General features: G+C 36.4%; 1 protein-coding gene across 3 annotated transcripts in view; it reads right to left on the reverse strand.

Annotated features, from left to right (window-relative positions):
• Positions 1-19,110, reverse strand: part of THADA (THADA armadillo repeat containing) — a 286,708-nt gene that overhangs the window by 193,818 nt on the left and 73,780 nt on the right. For all 3 annotated transcript variants that reach the window (XM_032497409.1, XM_032497410.1, XM_014560974.2), the window contains exon 26: positions 16,160-16,251. In XM_032497409.1, the coding sequence (XP_032353300.1) occupies positions 16,160-16,251 (92 nt within the window). The remainder of the gene's footprint in view (positions 1-16,159; positions 16,252-19,110) is intronic.

The raw sequence follows: 19,110 nt of genomic DNA on the forward strand, positions 1-19,110 counted from the left end.
CACAGAATTCTTATGAAATAAATACTCAGCCCTAGAACATGCCCTGGCCTCCTCCACTATCCACCCCTCCCCCTTCCCCCACAGGACTATATTTTCAAACCAGAATGTTTGTTTTGACAGACTTCTGCTTGCTTAATTCTCTGGCAAAGGATTTCTTGTGCACCCCTAGCCAGTAATGAACATTTTGCCAGAAATATGCGACTTTTGGCACGACAAGAATAGAGAATTAAAAAAAAAGAAGAGAAAAAACAAAACAAAACAAAACCTGCCAGCAGAGACTTCCAGAATTGAAGATAAAAGCAGGCACACTGCATGAACAGTATCCTTTCCCTTAACATATTGTAATTTCCTCTTGTTTTCCCTGCTTCTCACTATCATGAGGAAAACCTTCATCTGGCATTTTCACATACATTCTCTACACTATATAAAGCATTGGGAAACTATTCCCTAAATCTTGGTTTCTAATTAAAGAACTACTTATCCAAGTGAAAAATGTAGGCTAGCTAATCCTACTCAGAGAGAAAATCTCCAAAACAATTTCTTAATAATAGTTTGTCAGGAAAATTAAAATCCATTGAACTTGTCTAATCCAGTGGAATACTTCTCTTTCATTATTTCTCCAGTTACACTGAAGGACCTACCACTCAAAAACTTAACAACGCAAGATGGCTCCACCTTCCCCCACTGGGCGGGATATCACACAGCTCTCCTCAGAGAGCTCAGGGTGTGGGTGAAGTGCCTCTTTCTTCAACTACCCAGATTCTTAGGAGAAGGAGTAGCCCACAAAGTAGATTTCCTGCATTTCCTGCATGGGTGGAGTCAGGCACTTTCCAGAAAAAAAAAAAGAAAAAACCAAACCAAACCAAAATACTCATGAATCTTGAAAGGGGGGTGGGGCACAGGGGAACAGACAAGCATGTCTCAAAAGCTATCAGACTGTCAAAATACTCAATCTCTGGCAAGAGATCCTCTTTCTCTACATGTCACTTAAACAAGTGATGTCCCCAGGAGTCTATCCGCACCTCTCTCGGTTCTCTCATTCACTTTCCTGGCATGAAATACCACATATATACAGATCACTCCTTCACCCAGCCCCGAACTTGCTCCTATGCTCCAGATCCGGTATATCAAGCTGCTTAATGAATATGTTCCATTGGATGTCCCTCGGGCATTCAAAACAGATACAATAACTCAACTCAGTATCTCCCCCGATCCACCATCATCTGTTTTTCCTCCTAAATCCTCACCCCTATAAATGGCACCATCAGCCCCAGACACTACCTGAGCCAAAAATCTGCCATCATCCCACAATCTTTCTTCTTCCTTGGTCTCCTCATTTTTCATCAAATATTGTTAAACTGACTCTCTTGGTATCTCTAGTCAATACCCCTCCCATTATCTTTGCTTATTCCCTTTCTAACCTGAACTCACTTCTCACCACCCAGTTTATCCAGAGTTTCCCAAAGTTGGTTCTTTAAAACATAGTTCTTTATAAAATACTTCATAAAAAGGATTCCATAATTCAGTATTTTAAACTAAACAGTGACTGCAGAGTCACAATATGTATCAGCATATTAAAGTTTTCAAGAAATCCTGAACTAAAGAAACACCAACCTTTCACCACCGTCACCCATCCTCCAGGGCCCCCTTTTCTTCTGCTGATTTTCTTTACTTGGCTAACTTCTACTTATCCTTCAAGCTCAGGACCTCTTACAGGAAGCCTCTCCTGACAGTAGGTACTCATCCTTACTCTGCACTTCCAAGTCTCTCCTTGCATGCCTCTACACAGAACACTTTTGCCAGTGGTGTGTAGTCTGGTGTAAGTCTCCTCTGCTTGACTGTGAGACTCTTAAAGGCAAAAACTTCGACTTATTTATCTTTCAAAGCCTCGCACGTTACCTGGCACACAGCAGTGGGTTAATAAACCTTGTTGAATAAGTAAATGGTAATAATAGCGAAATGTATTCTAATTTACCCTATGCCAGGCACTCTTTTAATCTCCTTGCATGTATTAATTCACTTAATCCACCCCTAAACTCTATGAGGTGAGTGCTAATATTTCCCCCATTCAATACATGAGGCAACTGAGGCAGAAAGAATGAATACGTTTCATTATTCCTCCAACATGATCTTATTTTCTTATCTCCAGAGGAGTAAACATGGGTAATTTTACTCTACTTCTTAGGAAACAGGATGTGATTAAACCACTGGGAAGCTGTTTGGCAGGTCTTTGTAACGTTTGGAAGTATTGTACAGTACAAAACAAAAAGTTTTAGTGTAATGGGAAAACAACCAGAGTAGGAGTCATATCTGAATGTGAACACCAGCTCTGCCTCATACTGGATGAGCCATACAGCGAATTAGTAATATAAATTCCAAGCATGTTATTTAGAGTGAGGACAATGATACCTACCTTACTGAGTATTCCCACCAGGGTTACATGAAGTAAGTACATGAAAGTCCTCTGCAGCTTTTATGTTATAAAGTTGGGTATACCACTGCTATTACCATCACGAACAATATAACGGAATGATATCTGACTCCCGATATACCAAGTACTTATAATTGATGTCTGTATATTTCTATTTTTTCCCTTGTGGATAAATCAGTCCAAATAAGTGGAAAGGTTTTCAATCTACATAGAAATTTCTACTGAAAGTTAAAAAACTTCCTACTAAATTGAACCAATCAAGATACATTGGTTTTGAGGCTCACAGTATAAACTGGGAAATAAGAAAAATCACTGAGTATTAATTTTAAAAAAACCTTGACAAAAGTCTTAAACATTTTAACAAAACCATGACCAGCACAACTGATTAAATTATCTACACTGTAGAGACTGTCTACACTCTCCTGTCACTAATGGAATCTTATATAATATAGCCAGTGCTCTCAACCCTACAAACTATGAACAGCTCAGTAGATAAATCTCAATAAGCCTCCACATCAAACAGACTGGAAGAAATCAAAAGACCGCTGAGCTAAGCCAGACCAGGCTGATATTTTGGTTTATTGGTTAACTGTTATGTTTGGAAAGGCATAAAGCTTAATTGCGAGGCTTGAGGTGTATGTCAAAAATGCCTGACTTAAGTAGAAATTCTGATCATAGCATCTGTCGTTAGTTAAAATACATGGAGCTCTTTATCCAGGATATTTTTTTGTTGTTTATATTTTCAATAAGTGAAAATAACCCAGTCACATGGTGATTAAATATAAATCATTGTTTCAGCTTTTTGAGAAGGTTTTTAAAATTCCAGGTGTAAATTAGAGAGTAACACTGTTGTTAATCCAAGTCATGTGAAAGTTAAAACGGGGGGAAATCTGGTTTAGTTTATGACTTCTTGTGGTATTAACCATAGGTTTCTCACAAATATTAATGAATGCAGCACTTTGAAACACTATATGGAAAAGTGAGATCCAGTGGTGTTATTTGAATATTTTTACCATTTCTACTGAATAACTAACTCCATTTGGCTGAACAAGCAACAAAACCAAATATTTCTTAAAGGCCTTTCGAACAAAGTCCACTAAAGGTTTCAGTAAAAAAAATGGAAAGTGAGGTCTTCATCATAGCTTTGGTCTCATTTTCATTGCTACCAAAGCTACTCAGCTATACTTAACCAATCAGTACTTACGCAGAGCTTTAGGACATGCAACAAACTTAAAACACAAGCCCTCCCCTTTGGAACTCGGAACTGATTTGACAGGACCTAACTAATTCACAAGAAGCAATACCAACAGGAGAAAGAGACACCATGCATCACTGGGGTACACCAGTCCTAAGGAAAGGGACACTACAATGAATGTGGGGATGACCACTTTATTTGTTCAATTAGTTTAAAGCCAATTCTCACTGAAAGAGAGCCTCCTATGTATCACACATCCCTGCACGAGGCCCTTTAAAGTATTACCACACTTACACCTCACAATGATTCTGGAGGCAAGTCCTCTCATCATCCCTCGTTCAAGGTGATGCTGACATAAAGAAACTGAGGCTCAAGGGACAAAACCTGCCCAAAGTCAGAGCCAAAAGTTAAATCCAGGTCTGCCTAACTCAACGTGCATTATCTTAGCAACATCAATATATCACTAGTTCTTTGCCTTCTATGTAAGGCAGACCCTTTACAAGGCACTGGGACAAAAAGGGGGATTGGACAGAGGCCCTGCTCCCAGAGAAGCCACAGTTAGGTCAGGGGGGAACCTAGAGGAAAAAAAAGATTCAGGCTAAACCTCAAAGGTGGGAACAATCAGCATACTGTAAGTAGAAGAGAAGGGACAAGCATTTTAGAAACAGAAAAGGGATGAACAAAAGCAACAGAAGGAAAATTGTAACATACAAAGGAATGGTAGGGGGATTAGTTTGATTAGGGTGTATGTATTTGTTGGTAGTTGGCAGAAGTTTAATAAATATTTGTGGGTTTGACTAATAGGAGATAAGGTGAAAAGGGCAGGTTCAAATTATATAGGGCCTTGAAAGCTAAGCTGAAGAAAATACAATTAACCAACAAATAATGTGGGCAAATGTTCAACCTCACTAGTAATAAAAGCAATATAAATTGAAACAATATGGTAATTTCCTCCCTCACATTCTCTTAAACTTGCATTAAAAAATAATAACATCTAACTACTAGGAAGATTATACGTGCTGGCAAATTTGTAAATTGATATCTTCTTGTTTAAAAGAAGTCTGGTTATCAGTTTCATGAAATTTTTATATTCTTTAACCCTATATTTTCATTTCTCATCATTTATCCCAAAGAAATATTCCAAAAAACATGGACAAAGCTAAAAAGTATGCGGGTATTTGCTGTGCTACTTTTTATAGTGTGGAAAAATAAGATGGATTGTAAATGCTCAATGGTAGGCAGTTGGTTAAAACAAAAAGAAAAAAGGGCTTAACAAAAAGGCCAAAGGCCAATTAAAGAGGTCTAGACCTTAGACCATAGGCAACACAGATCTAATGAAAATTCCTGAGTAGGAAGGTGACTGGGGGAAACTGTTTTTCAAGAAGATCAATTTATCAAGAAATCTGACAATACATAAATAGGATCTGAAGACAAGTTATATACTCTGTCACCAAGAAATTACACCTAGGAGAATCTACCTACAAGAAATAATCCTACATATTAGAACACTTTATAGATAAAGATACTCACCACAGCATTATTAAAAATATTTTGAAAACTAAATATTTAATAGTAAGAGAATTATTAAGTAAACCATGATTTGTCCATGATAAGGAATATTACTTAAAAATGCTAGAAAAAGTGATATTACACCCAAAATCATGAAAAATCATCACATTTCAATGTAATGGGGGGGAAGGGGCAAGAAGAGATTTCTAGAGAAAGAAACCCCCACAGAAAATGCTACGAATCCACCAGAATTTGATTTTCATGGGTGAACCAACCATCTTGGTGGTTCACCATGGCAGCACCATTTTGAAGGTAATCAGGGCTGAAAGCAGAGAGGACAAGACTAAGAAAGTATTTAAGAATGGTACGTTCATCTATAGAAATGCCATAGCTTATAAATGATCATCTGGCAATTGAAATACATCTTTCAAAGACAAAATATTATAGTGGCACTGCAGGTAGCCCACAGAAATATATTTACTTCCCCACTGAAACATTATACTTTTACAATGACAAAAAATTAAAACCTATGTTACTGCAGTATTAGTAACTAATCAAAGCAAGAGAACATCACTGAAAGAGAAATTCCCTTTTATTTCCCTAAAATGTTGAAGCTTAAGGAAAATTAAGTTGGCTTAGTTAAAAGCATAAAGAGACAGACATGACTGTGGTGTGTTTCTGGGAAAAACTGGGCTTTAGAGGCCAGTGACACTGTTTTTTTAGTACATAGAAGTTCATTTCCAAATACAGATAGGGGAGGCATATCACTAATACTGCTATCATGTTCATTCATCATGATCTGAATCACTGCTTGTCACACAGACAGAACAAAGGCAAGATAAAGAAAGGGTCACATGAAATTTTTTTCCTGCCTAAATGGTAAAGAACTGTAATGGGAAGGAGGAAGGGGTTTAAAAAGGATGAGTGTTTGAAGAGTGTGGGTTCGGACAAAGGTGCAATTAAGCAGTGGCGTGGAAGTGAGGAAATGGGAGGAGTTGGGGGCACGCAAGCTCTTCCCTTAAGGGAAAGGAGCTAATGGAGTACTTAGGAGCGTTCCACCTTGCAACAGAGTTGAGTTCAAGTCTTCACTCTCCTCCTTCAAATACATAGACCATCCTTTATAAATGTCCGTACTCCCCTCAGTGCTCAGAGCCTTGAACCTAGTAAGCATGTTTGCTGAATAAACGATGATGGGAAAAAAAAAATGTTGGATCATCTATACAGACCACCAATTATAAAAACCAATGGCCTAGGAGGGCTTTGACTGCAGGGTGTAAAAGAGGGGATCAAGTGAATTAAAGGGAGAAAGTGTGTAACTGACCACTTATATGCATCTAAATCAGTTGTTCATAACTTAAGTGATCACAGAGATAAACAGAAGAAAGACAAAGATATATTAAGAGCAATGGATGTCTCTAGAATTATCCTTTTAGACTAGAAAAATCTACAGCTCTGAGATTTAGCAACTGGATCAGACTTACTGATTCATGTCAAATATAGCTAGCCTGACCCCATCTTCTGTCGAGGCGGGCTGGTTTGCCCTGACCCAGACAGCCTCATGTTCCACTTCTATAGAGGCAGTTTGTACAGAATAAAACAGCAACAGTTTGGAGGACAGAAAAGAAAGAAACCTGGCAGATGGAAAAGGAGAGATTGTTCAAGACAACTGACCTAATTTGAATTTAGAGGCCAAAAAAGTCACATCAAAATACCAGGCTCAATTTAAATAGAGTAGGGATTTTGGGTTCATAAATAAAAATAACTAAGTACCAATTCTAATAAATTTAGGAAGATCATTTGACATCACAACATTTGGCCCTACAATAACAAAATCAATGTTGTAATATATGGGTCAAATTCCAAAGTGAATTAGAGTTTATAATAAAACACAATATTAACATTCTGTTAGCTTCTTAGAGATTAGCTATGAATCAGGAAGATATTTCATATTGCAAAGTAGCATTTTCTGACTTAGAAAGTTATTGTATTTTATTCAGAATTTTTATTCAGAATTGTAAAGCTCTACAAAACTTTTTTCATGTGTGAAGACAAAACTTTGTTCCTGAGTGAAATTTTTGTAACACAAGCTGGCCTACAGGAGTAAATTATGTAGAACCACATATCCAGACACTTTTACAACTATGTATCTTTTAAGAATTATATGAAGGAATTGCATAAATGAAGGGAAAAAACACACTTTCCTATTAGGCTAAAATACTACATACTACACGTATTACTTACCTTCCTAATGAAATGAAAAGATTTTCGAAGTTTTTGAGATAGCCTAGAAGAATGCAGCAGCAGATGTCATTCGTCACTAATAAAAATCCATTCCCTCATCCCATCCTTCCTTTTTTACAGTATTTGACTTTGGTTGGGTATTTATCCTTCTCTGAGTAGTCATATGCTTCAAGGAGGGCTGGCACCAACCCTAGACCCAACTGGAGAATCCCAATTAGTCTAAGCTAATTATGGAGGATCCATTCCTTCATCAGGGATAAGCTAAGATGTTAACTCTGCCAAAAAGATGTGAACGGAAGTCTTTACAGTGTGAAGTTGAGAGCATGGAAACACATATAGGAAGTTGTGTTGTCATTCTTAAAAAGGAACAGGGATGCACGAGGCCACTGGGCATTGTACTTGGTGCTCCTAGGGCGAATGGCTGGAACTGCAGCCATCTTGAAACCATGAAGGAAGCTTGCCTGGGGCCAGTGCCTTCACTTCAAGAATGGCACGATAGAAAAACTGAAAGAACGTGGGTCTTTGATGATGTCATCAACCTGAAACAAACCAGTCTCCCTTAAAACCTCTTGGCTACATGTGAGATGATAACTTTTCCTTATCGTTTAATTTTGATTTGGGTTTTCTGTTACTTACAGCCAAAAGCATTCTAACTGCTACAAATCTGAATTAGTTTAAACCTTTACTTAAATATTAATAAGTGAAGCTCTTATTTGGGAGATAAGGGACAAAAACAGGGTATGCTGCTTAATTCACTAGCAAGACATACAGTCCAAAGGTATAAACTCAGCCGTATTGGTAGATCCTAAAGTCTTACCTATTATATTTCAAAGCTGGTTACTGTTCCATTCCCCTCTGTCTGCCCTCCCTACACACACAAACACACATGCGCACGCGCACGCACACATATCATAGCCTGATGGGCTTGGTACTGACCTTGCTGATCAGTTCATCAACCACGGTGGAAGCCCTACTGCCCCCTTTACCAATGAACAAGGCTTTGGAAAAATGGATATTATCTTCTTCTGACAAAATGGTGGAAGAATCTAATGTAAAACATAAAGTTCATTCTCCCAAAGAGATACTGTAAATACAAGATTTTAAAAGGTCTAAATTTATGAAATTTTTCATTGATCCATATTTATTGACAACCTACTATACGCTAGGATACTATTTTAAATTTTTATCTGACAACTTGGGATAATTTATAGCACATTTAACTGCAACTAAAACTGAGTCTTTCTGTTGCTGCAAAGATATATCTGAAATGAATATCTCCCTATCTCACATGTGATGCTGCTCCTGATGGCTGGAAACATGCCTTTCACCTGCCTTAATCAGTATCCCCATGACAGCATCCTCTAAACTATGTCTGAGGGAACACAAGATGATAATAGACATTCTTTAAAAGAGGGAGAGTTTTCCATGGTCAAACAACTTGGGGAAATACTGCATGTTACAGCCCACTCTTGAAGATTCACAAAACACATTATAGCATATTAAATATTCTGAGAAGTCTTGTCATAAAGAAGCTTTTATTGAATCCAGTATTTCCAAAACTTACTTGACTCTATAATCTATTTCTCACTAAGTATCTTCTTAACATCTTGGGGAAACTAGTAATCCTTATGACATAAGGCATATTCCCCTCTAATATAGACACTACTCAATTTAGAAGCAACAAAAAGAATAGATGCTGAAAAAACTCACACCAAGCTGGAACCATGCCTTAACAATCTACAGAGAGTACAAGTTATTCCTAAGTAAATTTCTTCCAGGGTCTTGCATCACATTCTCCAATACCACTAGCCGGGGACATAAAATGCAATCACTTCTCAACTGATTCCTAAAATAATGCCTTTATCATGGAATACTCCAATGCAAAAACTTCTAAATGACTCCTAATGTAGTGTCAAATTCAAACTACTGTCCTTGGCATGTCTGTTTTACTCATTGATATAACCCCAGAACCTAGTTCAGTGATTATGCGGAATAGGTGGTCAATGAATCCTTGCTCTAGGAATAAATGAATAAATGAGTATCTGAGTGAATGAATATTTCCATCATGTGCTTTCAGTCCTGTTCTGGTTTAGCTTCTATCTTTCTCAGACATATACAATGTGTGTTCCAACCTCTGCATCTTTGTTCATGCCTTTATAACCTCATATGCAACATCTTCCTCTCTACCTATTCAAATCCTGCTCAGCCTTTCAAATCCAGATTAAGCCCTGACTCCCATATGGAACCTGACCTCATCCCCCTCTGAACCCCTACCCGACAGTACTGGCGAGTTTGACACTTATCTTTCCTAAACTAGTTCACATGTTAGTCTTCTCTCTCAGTAAATGATAAACTACTTGAAATCTAAGGCCATGTCATAAACTCCCTTTACACATATTAGAGTGGTAAGATACATAATAAGTATTCAATGAAAAAATTTTATTGATTATATTTTATTAAAAGTTTTGTGTGTAACAAGAATAACTGGAAATTCCTGGAATTTCTAAACTATACATTACTAAAATCAATAGTGGTAAGGACCAAGTTCTGAATAAAGAAGAAATATTATCCAAGTTCTAAAGAAACTGTTTCTTCTTGTTTTAACCTCTTTGACTCCATTTTCTCATTTGGAAAATAGCTCTATGGTATTTCTCTACAGGTACTGAATGAGCAACAAGTATTGCTTGTAAAAACCCCTGATAAATGAAGACTTTATCTCACAGTCCTGGAAGCAATCCTGACGTCCTAAATTATGTAATCCTGGTATTAGAGTATTTTAGTCTGGTTCATATAAAATGTAAGCTACAAAAATACCAAAGCTAAGAAAAAATATTTACTCATGCCTTTACTAAGATACAGAAAGAGGATGCATGCATTGCCAAAATTCCATAGAACATGCTCAAACTAAAGCAACAATGCCTTCGTTATTAAAGAAGGCAATGGCCTGAAGCAGTACTTAGGAACAAAGATTACCTGGTCCATGAAAGAGTCAATATTTAAGAACACGATGACTAATTCCCACTTCAAGATCATGAACATATTTCTCTTTAAGAGCTTCATTTTGGTTAAAATTTGTATTTATGGTTTTCCTATCTGTGATCCCTGAAACTAAGAATGAACAAAAACGTAAAACATGAAACTCTCCAGTAGGCCAAATTGTCAGAATAGACTTAATTTTGATTTTAAGAACTTCTCAACAAGGGTTACACACAAGACTTGTACTTTACTTCTCAGTCGCCAAAAATACACAGTGATCTACTCTGCCTAAAGCAGCAGATTGAATGTTCTATGAACAACTGCGGAAAGTGCATGAATGACACCTCCAGACCATATCAGAAACACTGGGGCTATTACCTTAATTTCAACTTATTTGAATCCAAACTAGTATTACTTTTTGCTAATAGAAACTCCATTTATAATCAGCTACATTTTAAAAATGATTCAGTTCAGCTTACTGTGAGCTAAAGTAACCATTAACTGTATTTCCAGCACCAGCTGTGTGACCTCAAGCACCTCAATTTTTACATCTGCAAAATGAGAATGAGACTGGATGGCTTCTTAGGTCCTCTCAAATATAAAAACTAATAATGGTTATTATTATAATGTTTATTAAAATATATGAATGAAAAATATAAGCAGAGATTTAGAGAAACATTAGGTTAAGCCTGGGAGACATCATACCACAGACAAAGATTATCACAAAACCCCCAAATCCTTTCCCCATAGCACCAAGCTGTCATGAAATATGAGTTTTACAGAGGTAAATGTCTTCCTGGCCACACTGATATACTATTGGGGAATGAAAGACTCTTAAAATCAGCCACGAGGGAGACGTGAGAGTCCCGCTCCGCCATGAGACTTTGGGTGAAGTGCTTTATTTCCCACGGTCTCACAATGTAAAATCTAGAGCCAAACTCTGAAAAGTGACTCACTACTCATAGGGGCTGTGTGTGCTGGTGGGTAAATCCACCTGTGTGCTCTGCAGGTACAGTTGGATTTGGATTCTGATTATGCCACTTCTGACTGGATGATCTCAGGAAAATAACTAAATCTTACCAATCTTAGTTTACTCCTCTCTGAATTAGGATGACTCTATCCATTTTGCAGGGCTGTGAAAAAGGCTAAATTGGACACCTATAAAGGGTCTGGCACGTGCCAAGCACGCACAGGCACTAAGGATATTCTATCCGCCTTCACAATTTCTCCCTTCCTTTTACACGAGTGGAACAGATTCCAGCACAGCAGATAACTTGTCATATTCCTCATTAGACTGTCAGTTTCCCTACGGCCAAGACTGTCTGATTCATCTTTGGATCCCAGAGCCCAGGAGAGGGACTGGCCCAGAGTGAAAACACAATATAAATGCTTGTTAAATGGAGAAAACAAGAATCCTTCAGGTCCGAGGATATTAAGATTATCCTGGCCACAGCCAAAAGAAAATTCTGATCTTCAGTTTGGCCAAATAGGCGCTTACTACAAACTACTGTGTAGTTCAAAGAAAATAAGTTATTTTGAATTCTAATAATTATATTCTCTAAAATATAAAAACCTAGTTGCCCTACAGCTCTCAATTTTAGTTTTGAGAATCCAATTCTTTCCTAAACAATGGAGTGGGTAACCACAAAAACTTGTGGAATCTCTTTTCCTAGAAAACACGAAGCACAGGAGAGAAGCCAGTCTGTCTGGAAATTTCTTCAAAATCTGTCTATAAGCAGGGGCTGGACTAGACTAGATGTCCTTGGGAGGATCCTTCCAGACCTACACCACTAAGGTAGTAGTTTCCTACAACAATTCTTTGTCATTTATATCCAGGAAAATAAAACAAATATAATTTAACATCTCCTAACATAATCATTTGAAGTAATGCTACTTGGACCCAGTGATGCTTTTACAAACATTTTCTTCTTAAATGGTACTAAACCATCCGAAGCTAGTAATTTGAATATGAGCTCTCTCTAACAAAACAGAGATTGTCCTTGACACAAAAAACAAGATTATTATTCTTCAGAACCTCTTTTTCTATCTACCTGTTTTCAGGTACCCCAAATCCACTCATTCCCAAAGCTTTACAAGAAACACAGTTCCCAAGTGCTCCATTCAACTCTCCCATTAATGAATTTCCAATGCATCGATTACTCATATCACATTGTGCATCTGATTATTATATGTTGTCTTCTATTTGTATCTGTTTCACAAATAACCGTTTTTGTTTCCCTGGCTGAAAGGTAAGCACCTTGAGCAAGGTCCAAGTTTTATATTTCTCACGTACTCCTCTACCACGTCCGTACTGAGTTCATGATAAATGCTTACAAATTCTTACTGCTGACTGATAGATTTTAAATGAAGAGAAATCAAGAGCTATAGAACACTCTGTACACTGAGCACCTATATGAAGTTTTGGCAAAGTCTACAATAAAGCTTTTCAGATTACTATATATGTTGGTATTTGTCATTTACCTGGGACTAAAGCAGTTGAAGGTTAAAACACAAAGGAGCTACAGGGAAAGACCTAGAGTTCAAGACCACACTGGATGAGCTCCTGCCCTGTAAGGAATGAGGAACTACCAAGGTGAGCCCACTCACACTGCAGATGGAGGCTACTTGGGAAAGCTCAGCACACTTCCTGGATCACAGAGCTATGCCACTTCTGATTCTGCATGGGATCGATTATTCATTGTCAGGCCAAGGCAGTTAGAGGGTAAGAAACAGAAAGGAAAGGACCTGTAGAAAATTAAAATGTAGTAACATTATTTAAAACAAACTCGTGAAACTTATGTTTTCTCTTTCTTCATAATCCAAAAGACACATCTAGAACAAGGCTAACGAGCTCTAGAGTTCGATCAATACAAGAGTACTCTACATACTTACAAATGGGGATGCAGACCCCCTGCTCCTTTCTTTAGAAAAGGGAACCCCTTGTCCCTAAATGAGGCAGGTGCTGTTTAGGCACTACGAACATAGCAGTTTACCAAACTCAGAAGTCCAGTAACAATAATGTAATGCCTTGGCTTAGTATTTTCCAGAAATAAAATACCTCGAGGATAGTCCAAATCTCTTATCTTAGAGGAGAAAACCAAGGCCCAGAGAAGTTAACTAATTTGTCTCAGTTGGTTACCGTGGCTATGCGGGAACAAAGGCAAGAGTAGAAAGCAGATTCCTTATCTCTTCTCTAGTAACAAAATTTACTGATTCATTAAGCAAGTATTTCTGTGTGCCCATTATATGCCAGACACTATGCTAGGTACCAAGTATACAAAAGCAGGGATAAGATACTAACCCTGTACTCCAAAGCACAGCGTAACTATAAGGCAATGGGATGGGTTCAACGATAGAAGTGGTAACTGAGAAAGAGCAAACTATATCTCTAATTGCACAGGACTTCCAATATTTTAAAAGACCTGTTAATAGTTTGTTTTATCCTCCCCATATCGCCATCAGGACAAAACACACATCTTATTACTCTTGCTGTATAGATGGAGAAACTGAAGTGCAAAGCGGATAAGGGGGTCTATTTAGGTCATCTCCAGTGGCAGCAAAATGCCTAGAAATCAAGTCTGTTTACTCCAAGATAGACATTTTCCCCCAATTAGATGGGAAAAGCAGATGTTCTTTTTACATCTAGTTACCTTCTGATCAAGAGCATACACTTGCAAGACTGTGTGCAGAACAATCTGTGGCTGTGAGAGTAGACTTCACTGGCCTAGGAGGTCTCATCAGCTGAGTTTAGTTATTCAATGGCTGAGTAACCAACCAACAAGACATCATTATTACTAGCATGCTTATAGTGCCCATCATAGATACACAGAATAGCAGGAAAAGGTTCTGCCCTGAGGAAGTTAATATTGTAGGGAAGAGGTACATAAACATTTCAACCAAAAGTGACATAATTAAACAAACTACAACTAGAAGAACCATTACAAATAATAGCAAGTTTAAGATGCTAAAGGTTTTACAGAGCAAATCTAGTGGGTGCTGCCAAGAAGTATTCTCTTTAAGGATCAAACAGTGAACAGAAGCTTTGTATATGTAATGATATATACCAACCTTCAGATTATTGAAATAAAAACTCACCAAAAATGCTCACCACATTAAAAAAAAATTAACTTCCTAATACTTTCATTTCACTTTTCAGCTTTACTCAAAACAATTATCTGAATATTCCATTTCTCTCTTTCTAGGAAAGTTACATATTTTGTAACCTTCCCTGTTTAAGAGGAATGAATTATTATGGAGGTTCCCAAAAGCATGCTGTGGCAGAGTATTCAACAGTGTGGTTTCACTGTGCTATTCTTCCACCCTCTTTCAGATGCAACCTACATGAAATGAATCTGATAATTTTCTCCTGTACATAGTAAAATTTGTATGCACATCCAAGAATTTTTTTTAAAAAGTACAAGAGAAAAAAACCATTTCTTCATTTCACATGTTTTAAACATTAATTTCACTTGTCTGATAACCTCATATCATATTTTATTTATACACTATTTATCATAGTCTTATAATATGACCAAACTGTTTGAAACCATAGCACTTTATAGAATTATTAACAAAATAAATAAAACTGAAAAGAAACAAATGTTAGTGATTTCAAACTAGTGACAGAATTTTTTAAGGAACCAGGTAAATAGTAAAAATTATAATCATCCTTTCAAAGGACTAATGTTATCATTATTAAAAATACAATTCAGCTAAAAAAAAACTCTAACATACTCAAGGGATTCATACATATAGCCAATTTCTTTCCTTTTAGATATTGAATTTTATAGGGTGATAAGTAGCAATTTAAATGACAATTCAGAACCACCAGTTGGTTTCATTAGAATTACCAACAGTATATCATAAAATTATTTCATGACTTAGTTCCAACACAAGAAAATATATTTTTAATGAACAACAGCTTAAAACCTAAATTAAAAGTGTGATAATCAACTCTTTAGCGTAGGAGGGGAATAGGGTCTGATTTACCTCTAGATCATCAAGAGAAACACTACTGGACCAAACTGGATCCTAAAGGACGGTAAGAAAGTAATTAAGCATGCAGCGACAGTGACATCTAGTGTTAGCAACTGCAAGCCACTCAACTACAAGCCATTAAACCCTCCTAAATGCTAAAGAAATGACTATTCAAAGCTTCTCTTCTTTAAAAAACAACAAACAGAACTTGTGCATTGTATCTAAAAATTATTCATAATCAAAATGTTTCAGTAAGTTTTCTTTCAAGACATTAAAAAAAAAACCTTCAGAGACAAACATCTTAGAGAGTAAACATAGCACCAAAGAACTAAAAGTAAAAAGCACTGTTTATTCTGTGTGGCCAACTTCTGTAACCGCTCTCATTAGAGTTTAATGCAAAGGTAATCTGGGACATGTTCTGATGAGTATACCATAAACATTTAAACTTCCAGTTACTATAAAAGTAAAGATATTGCACAAGCTAGTACTTGATGACACATCAAGAAAAAGCAATTTAGGACATTTCAGGAATACCTGAAGATGCAAATCAAAAAAAAAAAAAACAAAAAAAAAACTCTTTAGCTGTTGCACTGAGAAACAAGCTGTACATTTCAGTCCTTGCTATATTTTTGTTGCTTTAAAAGGTCCACTTATTACAGTAGACATTTTTGCCCAAGGGCTTAGAATTTGGCAGCGTAGGTTAATTTACTAGAGTATTTTTATAGTTTTATGCTCTAGATGAATTTATAAAAGTAAGCAAAATTCCAAAAATTACTCTTGGCTAGGACAATATTTTGTAAAAAGTAAAGTTAGCATTAGATAAAGCTTACCTATTTTTTTTTGAAAGTTCATCCTTTCCCCTTTTAACTCCAAATATTCTTGTGATCAAGGTACTAAAAAGAAGTGTAGATGAATTTCTCACCTAATGTTAAAATACAAACATAATAAAGGTTAAGAAATATTCATGACATGAAACCAACATTTACCATATTCGAATTAGACATTCAAAATCATTCCCCGATTGCTTCGTGTGGGGCTAAAGAAGATAGTTTGTGTTCATAAAATAAGATAATTTTCAATAATTTTATAGTAATTATCTCAATGACGTCCTCTTAAACTGAGCTCTACAATCCAACCACATGCACACAACACAGCTTTTTCTGATACTTCTAATATTACCTCCAACAGTTTTCATTATCTTTGTACTTGTATCATCAAATAACTAAAACAAAATAAATAAATAAATTCATTTATCCACATCATTTCTGATGATAAGTATTCCAGTAAAGAGCTCAGCTCTTTTCATTTATTTTCTCTAATCATTTACCTATGAGAAAATATTAATAAGACCTAACTCAAAGGATCCACATTATTAATATGGCCAAGAAAATGTTTAATGTCATAATCAAAATGTTGATTAACCCCACAATGCCAGTAACCTAATAAAGTAATTTTAAGCCTAAGATTATCTGAGATAATTGGTTCATAAAAATAAGAAAGAACTATCATTAATAAACATGAATAATTTCTTCAAAATGGTAATAATAGAATAGATCTATTTCCAAACCAGTGTTTCAAGATGCTTTCCTATAGCATAAAAATGTCTTGATGTCAAGGAATATTGGGCTTCCTCAATTATCTTGCCAAATCACAGTGATATGTATAAATACGTACTGATTGCCCTATAGTGTGTAAGGCCCTATACCAGCACCATGGAGAACATCTGGAAACAGAAGACACTTACTGCTAACACAGAGCTTATATTCTAATTAGACAGGCATCACATGGTGGGTTAAACAGCAATAAAAGAAGAAAGCTAATTAAAAGTAACAATGTAAGATTTAGAAAACAGCCTCCCGAAACTACTGCACTAAGGATCACAAACTCAAATGCCCACAAGGGCCAGTGAGTGCGGAGGCAGCAGAGGACTGAGGCTAATGCAGTCACTGTTAAGCTTCAGCTGAAGCTGTTGCCCTGAGGGAACATAAGCCCAGTGCTGCCAGATCTTCTGCTTTTTCAAGAGAAGCCAGAAACCCCAATTTTTATGTGAAATCTATTTTGAAATGTTGGCAACAAATTAAAGGGGAAAAAAAAACACTATTGTGGAGGCCAAATAAAACACAGTTGTAGGCTAGATTCAGTGGGGTTTTTTTTTTACTATATTCACAAAGTAGGAAACTATCACCACTGCCTAATTCCAGAATATTTTCATCACTCCAAAATGAAACCCCATATATATTAACAGCCATTCCCCATCCTCCCACACTAGGCAAGGGCTAATCTACTTTCTGTCTCTAGGGATTAGCCTATTTTGGACACTTCACATTCATAAGATCATGTGACATGCAGCGTTTTATGTCTGGATTCTTTCATTTGGCTTTCATTCTCAAGATTCACCCATGTTGTAGCGTGTATCAGTATGTCATTCCTTTTTATGGTGGAATAATATTCCATTGTATGGATATACCATATTAAAAAAATCTACTCATCATTTGATGAACACTGGGTTGTTTCCACTTTTTCACTGTTATTGATAATGATGCGATGAACATTCACGTACAAAGTTTTTGTGTGTTTTCATTTTTATTGGGTATACCAAGAAGCGGTACTGCTGGGTCATATGGTAACACTGTTAACCTCCTGAGAGACTGCCAAAGTGGAGGTACCATTTACATTCTTACCAGCAGTGTATGACGGTTCAATATTTACCAATTCTCTTAATCTTCCCCAGTAATTGTTACTGTCCATCTTTTTTATTATAGCTATACTACTGGCTATGATATGGTATCTCATTGTAGTTTTGACTGTATTTCCCTGATGATTAACAATGTTTAGCAACTTTTCATATGTCTATTGGCCATGTGTATATCTCTTTTTTTTTTTGGAGAAATGTATTAAATTCTTTGTCCATTTTTTAATTGAGTTGTCTTTTTATCATTGAGTTGTAAGAGTCCTTTATATATTCTGGATACTAATCAAATACATGATTATCAGATATATGATTTGCAAATATTTTCTCCCATTCTGCCAGCTGTCTTTTCATTTTCTTGATGGTATCCTTTGAAACAGATATTTCAAATTTTGGTCAGGTCTAATCTATCTTTTTTCTTTTGTTGCTTGTGCTTTAGGTGTCATATCTAAGAAACCATTACCTAATACAAGGTCACAAAGATTTACACCTAGTTTTCTTCTAAAGGTTTTATCATTTTGGCTCTTACTTTTAGGATTGTGATCCATTTTGAGTTAATTTCTGAATATGGTGCAATACAGGAAGCAAATTCATTCTTTTGCATGTGGATATTCAGTTGTCCCAGTACCATTTGTTAAATAGACTATTCTTTTCCGCCACTGAACTGCGTTGTCCCCTTTTTTTTTTTTACTAAAAGTTAGGTTTTATTTCTGAACTCTTAATTCTATTCCACGGATCTATAAAAGTCTATCCTTATGGCATTACCACACTATCTTGATTACTGTTGCTTTGTCATAAGTTTTAAAATTTGGACATGAGAGTCTTCCAATTCTATTCTTTTTCAAGATTGTTTTGGCTATTCTGAGTCTCTTGCATTTCTCCCTGAATTTTAGAATGACCTTGTCAATTTCTGCAAGAGAGTCAAGTGGGATTTTAACAGAGATTGTAGTGAAATCTGTAGCTCAATTTGGGGAGTATTGCCATCTTAACAATATTAAATCTTCCAGTCCACGAACATGGAATATCTTCCCATTTATTTAGGCCTTCTTTAATTTCTGTTAACAATGGTTTGTGAGTTTCATTGCACAAATC

This window comes from Camelus ferus, chromosome 15, assembly GCF_009834535.1.
Source record: "Camelus ferus isolate YT-003-E chromosome 15, BCGSAC_Cfer_1.0, whole genome shotgun sequence".
NCBI lineage: Eukaryota > Metazoa > Chordata > Mammalia > Artiodactyla > Camelidae > Camelus > Camelus ferus.